The 13,232-nt window shown below is 35.7% G+C and overlaps 1 protein-coding gene across 2 annotated transcripts in view; it reads left to right on the forward strand.

The window, feature by feature from the left end:
- LOC150103511 (uncharacterized) overlaps positions 1-11,675 on the forward strand; it is a 51,951-nt gene extending 40,276 nt beyond the window's left edge. For both annotated transcript variants that reach the window (XM_090397530.1, XM_090397531.1), the window contains exon 2: positions 9,050-11,675. In XM_090397530.1, the coding sequence (XP_090253656.1) occupies positions 9,071-10,822 (1,752 nt within the window). In that variant the 5' untranslated portion in view covers positions 9,050-9,070 and the 3' untranslated portion in view covers positions 10,823-11,675. The remainder of the gene's footprint in view (positions 1-9,049) is intronic.
- Positions 11,676-13,232: the final 1,557 nt, after the last annotated feature.

A 13,232-nucleotide genomic window follows, 5' to 3' on the forward strand; every position in this document is an offset into this window, starting at 1 on the left:
TGTTATGTACAACACAGGTGGCAAGATTCACGTTAGTGGCGTTACAATACACCTGTTAGACACACTACTACCCTATATTTAGCAGGCATTGTCTGCCGACCATTCAACAGTCTATTTTTCTATGTATTGCACAGCGTCAGCACTTCTCGCTTTACTGAACAGCAGTTCATATTTCGAAATTGAAGAGATATAAACCTTGAACGAGTGAAAGCACATTATTAACTGCTAACGAATACTTCGAAGTGATTTTTGACCTCTACATTCATCTTCTTAGAAATCTTGACTGCTTGAAATAACAAACCAACAGCAAGTCGAAATTGGAGAAATCTAGTGGTATAAATACCTCTGAGTAAAACCGTTACTACAATGTAAAACAGAATTTTACACATGAGTATTATGCGTTACAGTTTCGACCAATATCTTATTGCTTGCCATCTTCAGGTACACATTATATAACATCCAAGAAACTAAGAAAATAAATACAAACCCCATCATATGCATTTATATTATACAAACATTCGAATAAGATCAAAGTCCGAACTGACTATTGTTGACATTAGTGGCTCTTATTACACTGCTGACATCGATGCTTTATATTCTACTCGAATGGTTGGTGAAAAGTATCACTAATCAGAATATTAATGCAACCATCGTCTTCATTCCACAATAGAGTTGAAGTAGATTATCAGATCGAGCTTAAATTTAAGCCGTCTCACAGATTAAACCATCAACAGTTTCTTTTTACTGGAACTGCTTCAGCGAATTCATGTTTCCATTTGTTGTAGAATGCATGATGTCTTTGTCCCAGTAGATTTCACAAGCATGGGCTAAGAGACCCAATTTTTCCGTTGCAGATATCGCCATGGTGCTCTTTTTCATATTTCAAAAAAGCGAGTTTGATGAGAGTATGAGATATTGATTGCAACCTCATACATTCCACGGTTTGTTCCTTTAGCGAACATATCAACGATAAGGTTAATGGATTTGTAATATGGCTTTGATGTCGTATCTCCGAAGTTCAATACGACTTTACTTACACACGACTTAACTGCACCCTGTTGCTGTCTTCACAATGTTCGGGGATGGAATGGAAGAGATTTTTTTCCCCCTCTAATTTCGATTTGTTGTAACAAGTGCGTAGTAAAGATTCGTTGAATGAATCACTTCAGCATTTACAAACAGCAGATCCGATTGGTAAATGAAGATTACGCAGTTTTGAACATGCAAGCCTGAATTGAATTCGAATTCAATTACATCATGTTCTAATTTCGTATATGATTCTGACCAGTTTGACTTTCTTTCAGGATGAGAAAAGACGAAATGAAAAAAAAACTGACTTGCCTAGAGGAAAAACTCTGCTTCCTTCATAGGAGACTAACTCACACTCAGTTAAAAATCCCTTATAATGTTCGTCTCACACAAGACGGAATTCGAACCTAGGCCTTTCCAATGAAAGGTCATTGTTACTACCGACTTTCAAACAGAAGCTCCTTGATTAACTGGTTGATTTATTTCATCGTTGTGGGGCACCTAATGGAATGATCACATGTATGAATAACATTGTCTTTCTGTGTTATTGTCTTGAACAAGTTAGACTTTTGTTTAACTTGTTCAAGGAACGGTCTGAACAGATAGCAATAGATACAATAAAATGTTAAAAGGCTAAGAAGTCTGCTAAGTAAGTCTTATATGTTGATGACATATTAGTCATTTGGGAACACTCCACCACCCAAACACCGTACATACTTCTGTGTTATTCATTTTGAAAGCTGAGAATGACAACGGACTACTTTTCTACATGCACTCATATCAAAAGGCAGAGGCGTGGCTAGGGGGGGGGGGGAGGTCCGCACCGGGCGGCACTTGGAACCATTTTGAACTTTTGCAGTTAATTCTAAAATACGGTCTCGAGAACTCAATTCCAAATATTGTAATACTACTGCGAATTTTCCTCACAATTGCTGTAAGTGTTGCTAGTTGCGAGAGGAGTTTTTCTAAATAAAATTGATTAAGAAATACCTATATTACTATGAAATAGACTTCGCCAATGTCATCGACGATTTTGCTAACAGAAAAGCAAGAAAAATAACATTTTAGAATGTTGAAATTAAAGTTTTACTTCAAAAAGTAAAAGTGGTGGAGGTGGGCGGTAGATGGCGTTGATCCCGCGATGAGTCTTCGGATTGACTCCTTGGAGGTATCCGGAATAATAATAATAATAATAATAATAATAATAATAATAATAATAATAATAATAACAATAATAATAAATATAGTGTTTTAATTTATTTCCCTATACGTCGTTTTGACTTTTTGTAGTATTTTTGGTGTGTATTGAGAGGGGCGGCAAACTCAAGGACTGCCCCGGGTAGCAAAAGCTCTAGCTACAACACTGTCAAAATGTATTCAGAAATGCACCCTAAACCCACCAAAACATAGTACACTGCAGCGAGAAGAACACTACAATCAGGACCAGCAGACTTGTTAGTATCTAAGTATTTAAGCTTTTTCTATGGCAAAAGAACAGAGAAGATTATGCAGTATGGTGTAATTTTCTTGTTACAGTAGCAGGTATTTTGTCTAGGTCACTTTTGTAGAAGTTGAAGACGTATACTGATGCTAGGCGGTCAGGTTTGTTATAATAGTACCATCTAGTTATGAGAAGTAGAAGCGAGCTGTAATTTTTGTATCTCAAGCTATCGCGATATGATGAATGTTTGTTGTCTGGATGATGACACATGAAGATCATTAGTAAATTAATGTCACTAAATGGAAGTCTGACTATTTTGTGGTGTTCATTTTTAAAAGATATTGCTAATGCTAATAAATATACTATATGACACTGACTTTTTTTTTTTTGACATGATAGCAAAACTGAAGGTATTATTTATTTGACACATTAAGTTTTTTTTTTTTGCACCTATCCTGGGAAAAAAAATCGAAACTGGACATCATACTAGAAAACAAAATGTATTATAGTCTTCCTAATTTTTCCTTATACAGTCTTGTATTTCCCTGCAGGTGTTAGTAGTTTCTGACAACGAGGCCTTGCTCCTACAAGGTCAGACTTTGAAACCAGAATGTCTAATTGATAAAGTTATGTAATACAAAAGTTAAGCTATAAAGGTTAAATGATCATTTTTCTTCCTAGAACTGAATACTCTTTCAAGGTAATTATTGGCTAAATGCTCACCCGGAAAGAATATAATCAACAACGCATGGAATAACTTAAGAGCACCAACAACAAAAGAGGCTTTCTCAAGGTCCCCACCTTCCCCATTTCTTATCTGTAGAGGTCCTTTACTCGGTAAATCACGCAGCGACTCTCGCCCTCTTGCGACACTATTCTGACGGTCCCCCCCCTCATCCCCTTTTTGTGCCTGTGGTGTTTTTCAATAAAGGGGTGGTTCTGGTGCACGGTCTTCAGTGTACACCATAACAAAGGCACCATCCCGAGATAAGGATTTCAAAATGTTGGGTCTTATTGAGGCTAACATTCGGGAAGGCTCAACTATTGTTGAAACAGCTGTCCGTAACTGGAGGGTCGTTCACTATGCCCAGAAAGATTTCCTTCAGTGGCAACTTCTTTCGTTTACAGAGTTAGCATTCGTCCTATGGCTTAAACGCAACTATAAATTGGTGGTAATGAGAGTTGGAACCTTTTATTACTTTGCTCCTCTCTATAGTTAGCTCGAGGGAAGGGGCGAACAGTTAAGAGGGGTTTTTTTGTGAATTCCAACTTGAAAATTGACAGTTATAATGCCTGAATAAACAGGAATGCCCAGCCAGGAGTCTACGTGAAATTGGATGGTTAGGGCTTCCAGCAGAAAGCGTAAGGATAAAGAAAATTGCTCCCAGTGAGCAAATGTCCTAAAATCGATAGAAAAGTGTGGAAGTAACGATTCTGGCATGTAAATGGCGTTATCTATGCGATAAAGCTTAGATATATTCACCAGTGGAACGGGAATACAAGGTATTATTAGCACGTGCTGCCATCTCGCAGGCAATCAAAAGATTATATTAAATGTAATATGGGGATAACGTAGGCAGCTAGAAATAAGATGGTTACTCTAATTTTAATAGTGCTGTGCACATTTTTAAATCGAAATAGTTACACAAAATTAAATACGCATGTTACAACATCATATACGTTAATAACAGATATAAAAAAACAGATAAAGAAAATTGCTATCTGTCATTTATTTATACACCTTATATATTTCAAATTATTTTATAAAAAATCATTACCACTGACTACTCTTCTTTTATTATATATACTCATAATAAATGTACCTGTGTACATTTATGCACACAGGTATATTAATTTATTTTATCTGCATAATATTTGTGATTTGGAAGAAAAATCTGTCATTGGTGTATTTTTAAATTTGAGAAGAAAAAAATCGTATCATTTGATAAAAGAAATGCATTTAGTTAAATTTTGTACCTGAATAACGTATACATTAACTCCAGTATTTATTGTAAGTTTCATTTACTAATTCTGAGATGACGTCATTTTGTTATGCTTTAAAAAAAAAATATTCTCAGCATATTATTTTTACCGGCAAGATTACTCGAATATTGGTTTTCAATTTAACATAGATTTGCTAGCACGATACTTGGATCTTTGAGGTGGAATTTTGATACGGTCTATAATAAAATGTCTAAAAAAAATCTTGTGTAGTCATTAACATATAGCGTATGTGGAAAAAATTGTTTTTATTATCTGTTATTGCTTTATTTATTTTTATTGTATGGATACTTCCATGGAATACGTAGATTCGTGAACATCATATTCAATCTTTGAGGTAGAATTTTGATATGGCTACATAAAACAAAGCCTAATAAGAAAAATTTCTTTCCCGTAACTAACGTAATATATTGGAGTGGGGATGGGGGGTAGTGATTTATTATTATTATTAGCTAATTCATTCATCAACCATATTTAACCTAAGGAAGTGAACGAGTTTGTCTAACAACTTCACGACCTCCCAATGTTCTTTATGTATTTATTTATGTATCTACGTCTCGCGTATCATTCTATAAGCCTACAGCTGCCAGTTCCACCAAAAGACACTACAAAGTAGCAATTACGGAGGATAAAGTGCACCTTTTCCATGCTACAAGAGTAACAGCTTCCATAGCAGGAAGACACAGGAAATTGCTAGTTTTCTGTGATTTCTGCGTCAGTTGCATTTTCTGCGATCGGAGGTTATTGCTTTCCCCTCCACTCCACCTCCCAAAATTGTAGTGTTAAGTGAAACTGTACCATTGATTTATTGACTAGTGTGATTATATTGGTACTTGTGTCTTAGAGGTTCATCGTCAGTGGTAAAAGACACTTTTTTCCCCCTTCAAAACAAATTCTTTTTATATATATATATATATTTTTTAATGTTAACTCCATCCACAAAAAGCTTGTAAACGTATCGTACATTACAGGAAATACTAACATGATTTACTACTGAGATTGCATAGGTAAACAGCAGATGTGTTTTTAAAAATGACATCATTCCACTGACTCACCGCTTGCATATCATCTACATTTCTAATCCCCCCCCCCCCCACACACACACTTAATATTATACATTTAAAATTGAAGGTCTGGGATTATTTCACTATTGGACGGTTTTCAAAAAGTAAGTTATTTTTGCGCCAGTAATTATCAGAATATATAGTAATATCCGTTTCAGATGATAGGATAAATTACTGAACACACCACACGACCTGCCCCCTGGGCCATAGCGACTTGGGAATTCAAGAGGATGGAGAAATTTACGCATCAATAGCTACTGCAGTAACAGTCCCTTTGCTTCTACATTTGTGCGGTGGGGAAGGTGGGGGGGAGGGGGAGAGAGACTGGAGCACGCCCGCTGCTAGTAAAGCTGTTCTCTAGCCGGAAGGGAAGGGAACTCCGCAAAATAATCACCAACGAAGACCCACAGCTTGAGATTCTGGTGTCCTAGCAACAGCGAATCACAAGAGTTTAGCAAGATAAGTAGCGACGGAAGAAAAATGTAGTTTTTTTTTTTATGCGATTCTACATTTTACATCTTATCTTTTTTAGCTAAAATCCACTCTCGTAAAATAGCTTTCCTTTAAGGCAAAAATTTGACTTAATAAAAGTCACCATTCATTAATGATCCCACTGCAAACTCAAAACGCACGGAGAACGAAGAAAAAGAAACGAAACATTAGTATGTAAAGCTTAATATTTTTCTTTATCTTATTTTTTTCCTTTTTTTTTTATATATTGCAAACTGCTATATTAAGGAAAGCTCTGCCGATGATTCTAAACTCTTTAAGTAATAAGTTAGAAATATTTTTTGTGAGTTATTGATTTAAAAAAATATAAAAAAAACTTAGCTGTCTTATCTCATTTACAAGACAAAATCACGTTTAATCGGAAGGTGTTTCTCTTTTTTCATTTTTTTTTTAAATTTTTCATTTAAATAAATGAAACATCTTACTGCACTAGGAGTCAAGTTAGCGATTAATGTAAAATTGTTTTCATATGATTGCTTTCGATAATAAAAAAGTACACAAAAAGTTACCTGGAACTACGAAAGGCGTTTTAAAATATCGGATCATAACGAAATTATGTGAGTGTTTTAACTGCGTTAAATGAATACCAGAAACTCTTTTTAAATTAAAAATTACTCATAATATAATCCTAAGAAATGTTAGATGCTGCATTTCAAAGATTTTTTGTTTTAACCAATTTTATGAATGTATTTATATAATCAATCAGGCATCCATCAACTTTATATCGTAATTCAATACGATAGCAAGACACATCAGATCGTTTGGAAAAAAAAACAACATCCGCCCTGCCATCTATGGGAAGAATATGTTGTTGAATAAATAAAGCACAAAAAATGCGCTACACAAAATTTATGGACACACACGACAAGAGACTGAGCGGAAACAGAAGCGCATCTGTTTCCTGATAAAAAATGTGGACAATTTAAATAATTTGCATTTATTAGTGGTATCCTTAGATCACCACAATGCATTTAAAAGCATTAACGGGCAAGTATGGCTGGCTGACTTTTATTATAATTAATTAGGACTATTATTTAAGTCTGAAATATATTCTTGTTAGAATGCATACTAATATATTTTAATACTTTGAAAAAAAAATTGAAACAAACGGAAAGGAACTGACTGACTCTTCAGAACAACGACGGAAATTATCTTATAAAATGTTATTTAAAACCACAACACATATTTATCTTCCATGCTTTCTTTGCTGGTTTCAGATTAGTCGTATCACTCGTAATGTTCAAGTATGAGGTTTAAGAGTCTGGCTATTATTTAATTGCTGTACGGAAGTACAAATGATTTTTTTGAAGTAGATAATGGGACAGTTTAATTTGAGTTAATTTCGTGATGAATATTAGCTGACAGTATCGATGTATAGTGGGAAAAAAAAAAGTAACACATCCTCCAATCTTTCTTCTGCAGATAGCGTTTACAGAATAGCGTTTACAGATAGCTGCTTAACTTCATTACAATGAAGTTAAGCAGCCACAAACACTCTCTCTGCATTGCTACTAATATTAATAATTAGAAGTAATCAATAGTACTGCTAATAATAATGAAACAAAATCAAAGCATCCATATTCAATATATCAAGCAACGTTTCTGGTACCATAATGTAACCTACCTGCTAATTATACGTTGGTTCGATTTTGATTGCCGACTAGATGAATTCTTAGTAGGTTATTTTTAACTGCGCATTTTAGGGGGAAAAATCACACTAAATATTAACATTTCCACGCCAAATAGTATGGAAATGCTAATATTTAGGAACACAAGTTGGCAACAGTGATCCACTGCCAACTTGTGTTCGCCAAATTGTATCGGAATTCTGTCCGATACAATTTGGTGAGTGTGGTGTATCGTCCATTACGAGTAGCACTTGCAGTTGACTCCCTCCACTTCCATGTCAGTACGATATCACTGATTGTTGAGATGTAAGTGCAGGGAGTCCACTGCAAGTGCTACTTGCAATGGACGACACACCACACTCACCAAATATGACCGCAGAATGCTGCGAATGATAATATGAAAAACCACCATTTGTCAGCCGACACTGCGAATGCGGAGTTTCGGGCATCGACTGGAACACGAATCTGCACAGAAACATTCAAAACCGAGGCTCACAACATCAGTTTCTATGGTAGGACTGCAATCTGCAAGTTCCATATTGCCCGAACCAATATGAAGCGCCATCTACAATGGTGCAAAGTGCTTGTAGAGTGGGATGTGGAAGTTTGGAAAGCTTTGTTATGGCGCAACAAATCACTGCAGATGTACTGGTATGGGTGTAGCGTATTCTCTGTGAACGCTTCTTACCAGAGTGCATAATCCCAACTATGAAATTCGGAGGTGGCGGTGAGATGGTATTGTCCTGTTTTTCTTGGTTTGCCTCTTTTTGTGGTGTCACGAATATTGAACTCCGAGAGGCATCTGAACTTTTTGGACAATGCAATGCATCCCACCTTTTGGGTTTCTACGGAACCGACAATTGTCTCTTTCAGCAAGACTGTACCGTATCATAAGGCTGCTGCTGTATCTGCATGATTTATGGACAGAAACATCATCACACTGGTATACACAGAACCCTGATCTCAATCCTATTAAACATCTGTGAGATGAACTGGATTGTCGAGTGAGGTCAAAGGACGTCCGCTCCACAACATTCCAGCAACTCATTACATGCCTAACGGAAGAATGGTCCAAACTTCCCATTGATTGCTATCGTACGCTTGTGGAAAGCATGCCTCGTAAGATTGCTGCACTCATCGCAGTGAAAGGAGATCCTACATCTTATTAAGTTGGGTGTCATGGCTGTTTGCTCCTCACACTATGGTGTTTGTTGACTTCTTTCCGTACAGTGTATATGACAAATTTCTTCCATCATTCTTATAAGGTCTAGTTTTATTTTTATAAGCCGTTTGATATTGTAAATAAGAAATACATATAATGTTTATTATCTTTCTCTCATCTAAACCTTTTTTTTTTCCTTTTTCTCTTTATGTAGATATTCCCATCAGTTTCAAGAATGAAGTTCATATTTCTGTTAGTATTGTTTCTGCTGCTGGCGCAAGTAAACGGAAAATGTCCAAAGGAATGCGAATGTAAGACTGTTTCTGGTATGAAGACCGTCACATGCTCTCAAGGAGGAATGACAAAAATTCCCATTTTAGAAATCGAACTTGGCACGCAAATACTTTCTATTACAGCTCCCCCTGAAAAACCGAACAATTTAACGATTGGAAGAATCTTTATGCAGCATCGACATCTAGAAGAAGTGCAGATAACTCATTCCAACATTCCCGCTATTGGTGATACTTCATTTTTTCCTGGCTTAAAATTAAGAGAACTTGATCTAAGTTATAATAATCTGACCCTTCTTCATGCTTCGGACTTTAATGGGTTGAAAAACTTAGAGAAGTTGAACTTGAGTAATAATAACATTTCAGCACCTTCAGCTCCTTTTCGTCATCTTTCTAGTTTAACCCATCTGTCCCTCTCAAAAAACCGCATGAAGACAATACCACCTAGATTCTTCTATCTCATTCCAGAACTAAGATATTTGGATCTAAGTGGTAATCCACTTCTTTCACTGAACTCCAAACTTTTACAGGATGTCAGAAATCTTCAAGTCCTTCATCTGGAAAACTGTCGTCTGTCTCATGTTCATCGACAACTCTTCCAGCATTTGCCATATTTGGAAGTGCTCAATTTAAAAAACAATTTACTAACCGTCTTGCCTTCGTACGTTTTCAGACCCTTGCTATCACTCCATACTCTGAATTTGGACAGAAACAGAATTAGTATTCTCAAAGAAAGAACATTTGATGGACTCAAACTACAGACTTTGGGTATTGCACACAATGTTATCTCCAGTCTTTCTATATGTGCCTTTTGCAATGCCACGGTAACATCTTTAGATATTTCCAGCAATCGGTTAACCAATGTAAACAGTGTTTTAGCTCCTCTTGCATCTTCCCTGCATGTACTCAACATAAGTCGGAATAATCTTCCCGGAAATGAAGTAGCAGCTGTAGTGAAAGGATTGAGTTTTCTGGAGGTCCTAGACTTACACCGATTAAAAATAAAGTCACTACCAGAGGAAGCTTTCATCACTAATCGAAGACTAAAATTCCTCAATATGTCTCACAATAAATTAGAAAATATGTCATATCATATGTTTCTCCCTCTGACAACCTTAGAGGTTCTCGATTTCTCCAAAAATCACTTAACTTCTCTTCATGCTGACGTTTTGAATCATTTTGGTAGAGCTGAAAGTTTGTCTGCAGTTTATCTCCATGACAATCCGTGGTCTTGCACCCGTTGCGATATTTTACCTCTCCTGTCTTGGGTTAATTCATCTGCTCTATATAGTCAGTCATGTGATCCCGATACCAATAATGGATGCTTATTCTGTGCCTATCCGCCATCCTTGTCTGGACGTGAGTTGGCCTCTGTCGATTTCAAAGAGCTAGAACCATGTTTATCTCCAGTTACCGAATCGCGAATTTTGGTAATTACTTCACAAGTGGGTTTGATAGTTGCTGTAACAATTGTGGTCATTTTGATATTGGCAATTTTACTAGTAGTTATTTTATACCGGCGCCAGGGAGCAGTATACTACACACGAGAAGAACAAAGAGCTGGGAGTGGAATGTACGAACACCTCACACCTGGTAATATCAACGGATGGAACGATGAAAAAAAGCCAGTGTTTTATACAAATATTGATAAAACTGGGGATATTATAGAAGAAAAATCACCTTCTAAACACGGATGATTGATGAAGGTGAATTTTTCTAACCTACTGAGGTGATTCTAAACAAATGCTGACTTCGATAGAATTTGGGGAAACCCATTGCTTCAAAAAAGACATATTTTCGTTGCAAAATAACTTCATAGTGTGTTTTATTAAGACATCCTCGGAATAAGGTTGTAATAAACGCCCAGTGTTTTTTATTTTTATCTCGCAGGAGTCATATTGTGGGAAGTACGAAGTCGGCCAGTATACAAAAGAGAAAAATGTACTTACTACTTCTCATATTCTGGCAGCTTTATATTTGGATGACTACAGGAAGTTCAGAACAATACAATAAAAACACAGTGAACAATGTCTTAGTGATGGAGTTCGATAACATCCGGTGATATCATGAGCAATCTTTTGGATGTTCCAGTGTACATAATTGTGTGAAACATAAGAAAACTGAGTCAAGTGCTTTTATTAATCTCAATAAATAAGTGTCAGCCATTTTTAAATAAAGAAACAAATGAACTTATTAGAATAGGATGTAAGAATTTACCAAAGAGTATTTTTCAACTGTTTTTTTAGGACATTTGATATGCAAAAAAAAAATTGATTTGTAGACAAAAATGTTTTCTATGACAGGGGCCAAATATTTAATTTCTTTTAATAATTACAATAGGCCCAACATATAATTCAGTGTCTGTGTTGGTTAGTATAAGAAATCTTGGTGATGCAATGAATAGTTTTAATGAACAAATCAAGTGTGCAGGGGGGAAATAATTATGGATTGATCCTTACACTGCCTTGAAAAAAATATTCTGTCCTTCGTCATGTGAATGTGCGTTCGAAATTGTATCTGTTATATTATAATAAAGGCGCGATTTCTTTATCTGTCGTTATTCTAATTTTTAAAATAATAATACTAAAATCAGAAGTATTTGATCATAGGTCTGAAAGAAATCATTTTGGATTCCAGTTTAATTTTTCTGCCTTTAACTATTTTATTTTTTTATTTTTTTTAAATTATTTATACTTTTGCCAAATGTTGAGATCAACTTGCTTTGCTGTTAGATTATGTTAAGTCTCAGATTATGATGCGAGCAAATAGGATGAGTGGATAAGTACCCAGGTAGATAAAAAACTAAAAGCTCGATAAACAAAACGAAATCAGAAATATAAATTGATAAATGCAATACAGAACAAATGTATAAACGTAGAACTTGTTCACCAGTTCTAGATTTACTGCAAACACTGATTTTTTTTAAATTTTTTTTCAAGAAATTGAAAATGATTATATTTATATTAAATTGTATCTGTCTTATCGTATAAGGCTCGGAACGATTTTTTAAAGTGTTAAGAGACCGGTAGTGCTCATTTGCGGTATAGAGTCCTGCAATTAATATAAGCTGGATCGATAAAACGGTTTTATAAAGCTTGCATACAATCATCTGTCTTCAAAAAGGGAGAATGTGTTAAATGACTTTGCTACTTTAGTGGCATTACGAGTATGTCAACAATGAGTGGTGTTGTTATCGCTGCTATTATAGTGTTGATTGTTCAAAGGAGAATTTACAAATAATAATAATAATAATAATAAGTTAACGCGTTTTATTTCCGTATAGAGAGCAGGCGAGGCCGTTTTAGCCCTATCTAACTTTTTGAGACTGAGGGGACAGTTCAATGTCCATTGGTAGCCAATCAGAGATTGCTGGCCCAAGACTAATTTTAATATGGCATCCGGCGAAGAGAGGCGGCTGAGAAGTGCAGCTATCTCGTGGTCTCTAATCCTAACACTATGTTTACTGTGTGAAAATAGTGTGAGTTCTACGGTCGATTTTCTAAAGTTTACAGGACGAAAACCCAAGTTTCCTGCCTGTGCCAGAGATCGACTAACTCGGGAACCGATCGAAAAAAGATTTAGAAAAAGTTCCTCCAATCGGTTACTAGAATAGAACTTACGACGTTCTTTTTTTCGAGAGGTCTAGCGCCGTGGAGCTCACACGCACTTCCACTGAGCTACGCAGACGCTCGGGGAAGAATTTATATTTTCAATAATTCGATCGTCCCGTACCTTTATCAGGACTTTTAACTGAAGGTGAGTTAGCCAGTCTCGCGCTAAAGTGGTGGGGAGATTCTCCGAAAAACTCGTTTTTTTTTTTTATTTTTTTTAAAACAATTTAAAGAATCTAAAGAATAATCACAGAAGAAATGTAGCTAAACACACTAAGGATAGAATTAACTTCCTAATCAATAAGCAGTAATTAAGTTTCAAAGAGAAGACAAATTACTTGTCAGTGACAATCCATTGAGCCTAAAGTATAAAAAAGAGATAAGAATAACAATTAAACAATAATGCCGTTAAGTAGTATCTTCCAAATTACAACCGACTTTCTGCTTCCTCTATACTTAGCTCATTTTTTAGTAAATAGCTCCAAGCACGGCTCTA

This window comes from Typopeltis vanoorti, chromosome 9 (assembly GCF_054136105.1).
Source record: "Typopeltis vanoorti isolate ZY-2024b chromosome 9, IOZ_Tvanoo_1.0, whole genome shotgun sequence".
Lineage (NCBI taxonomy): Eukaryota > Metazoa > Arthropoda > Arachnida > Uropygi > Thelyphonidae > Typopeltis > Typopeltis vanoorti.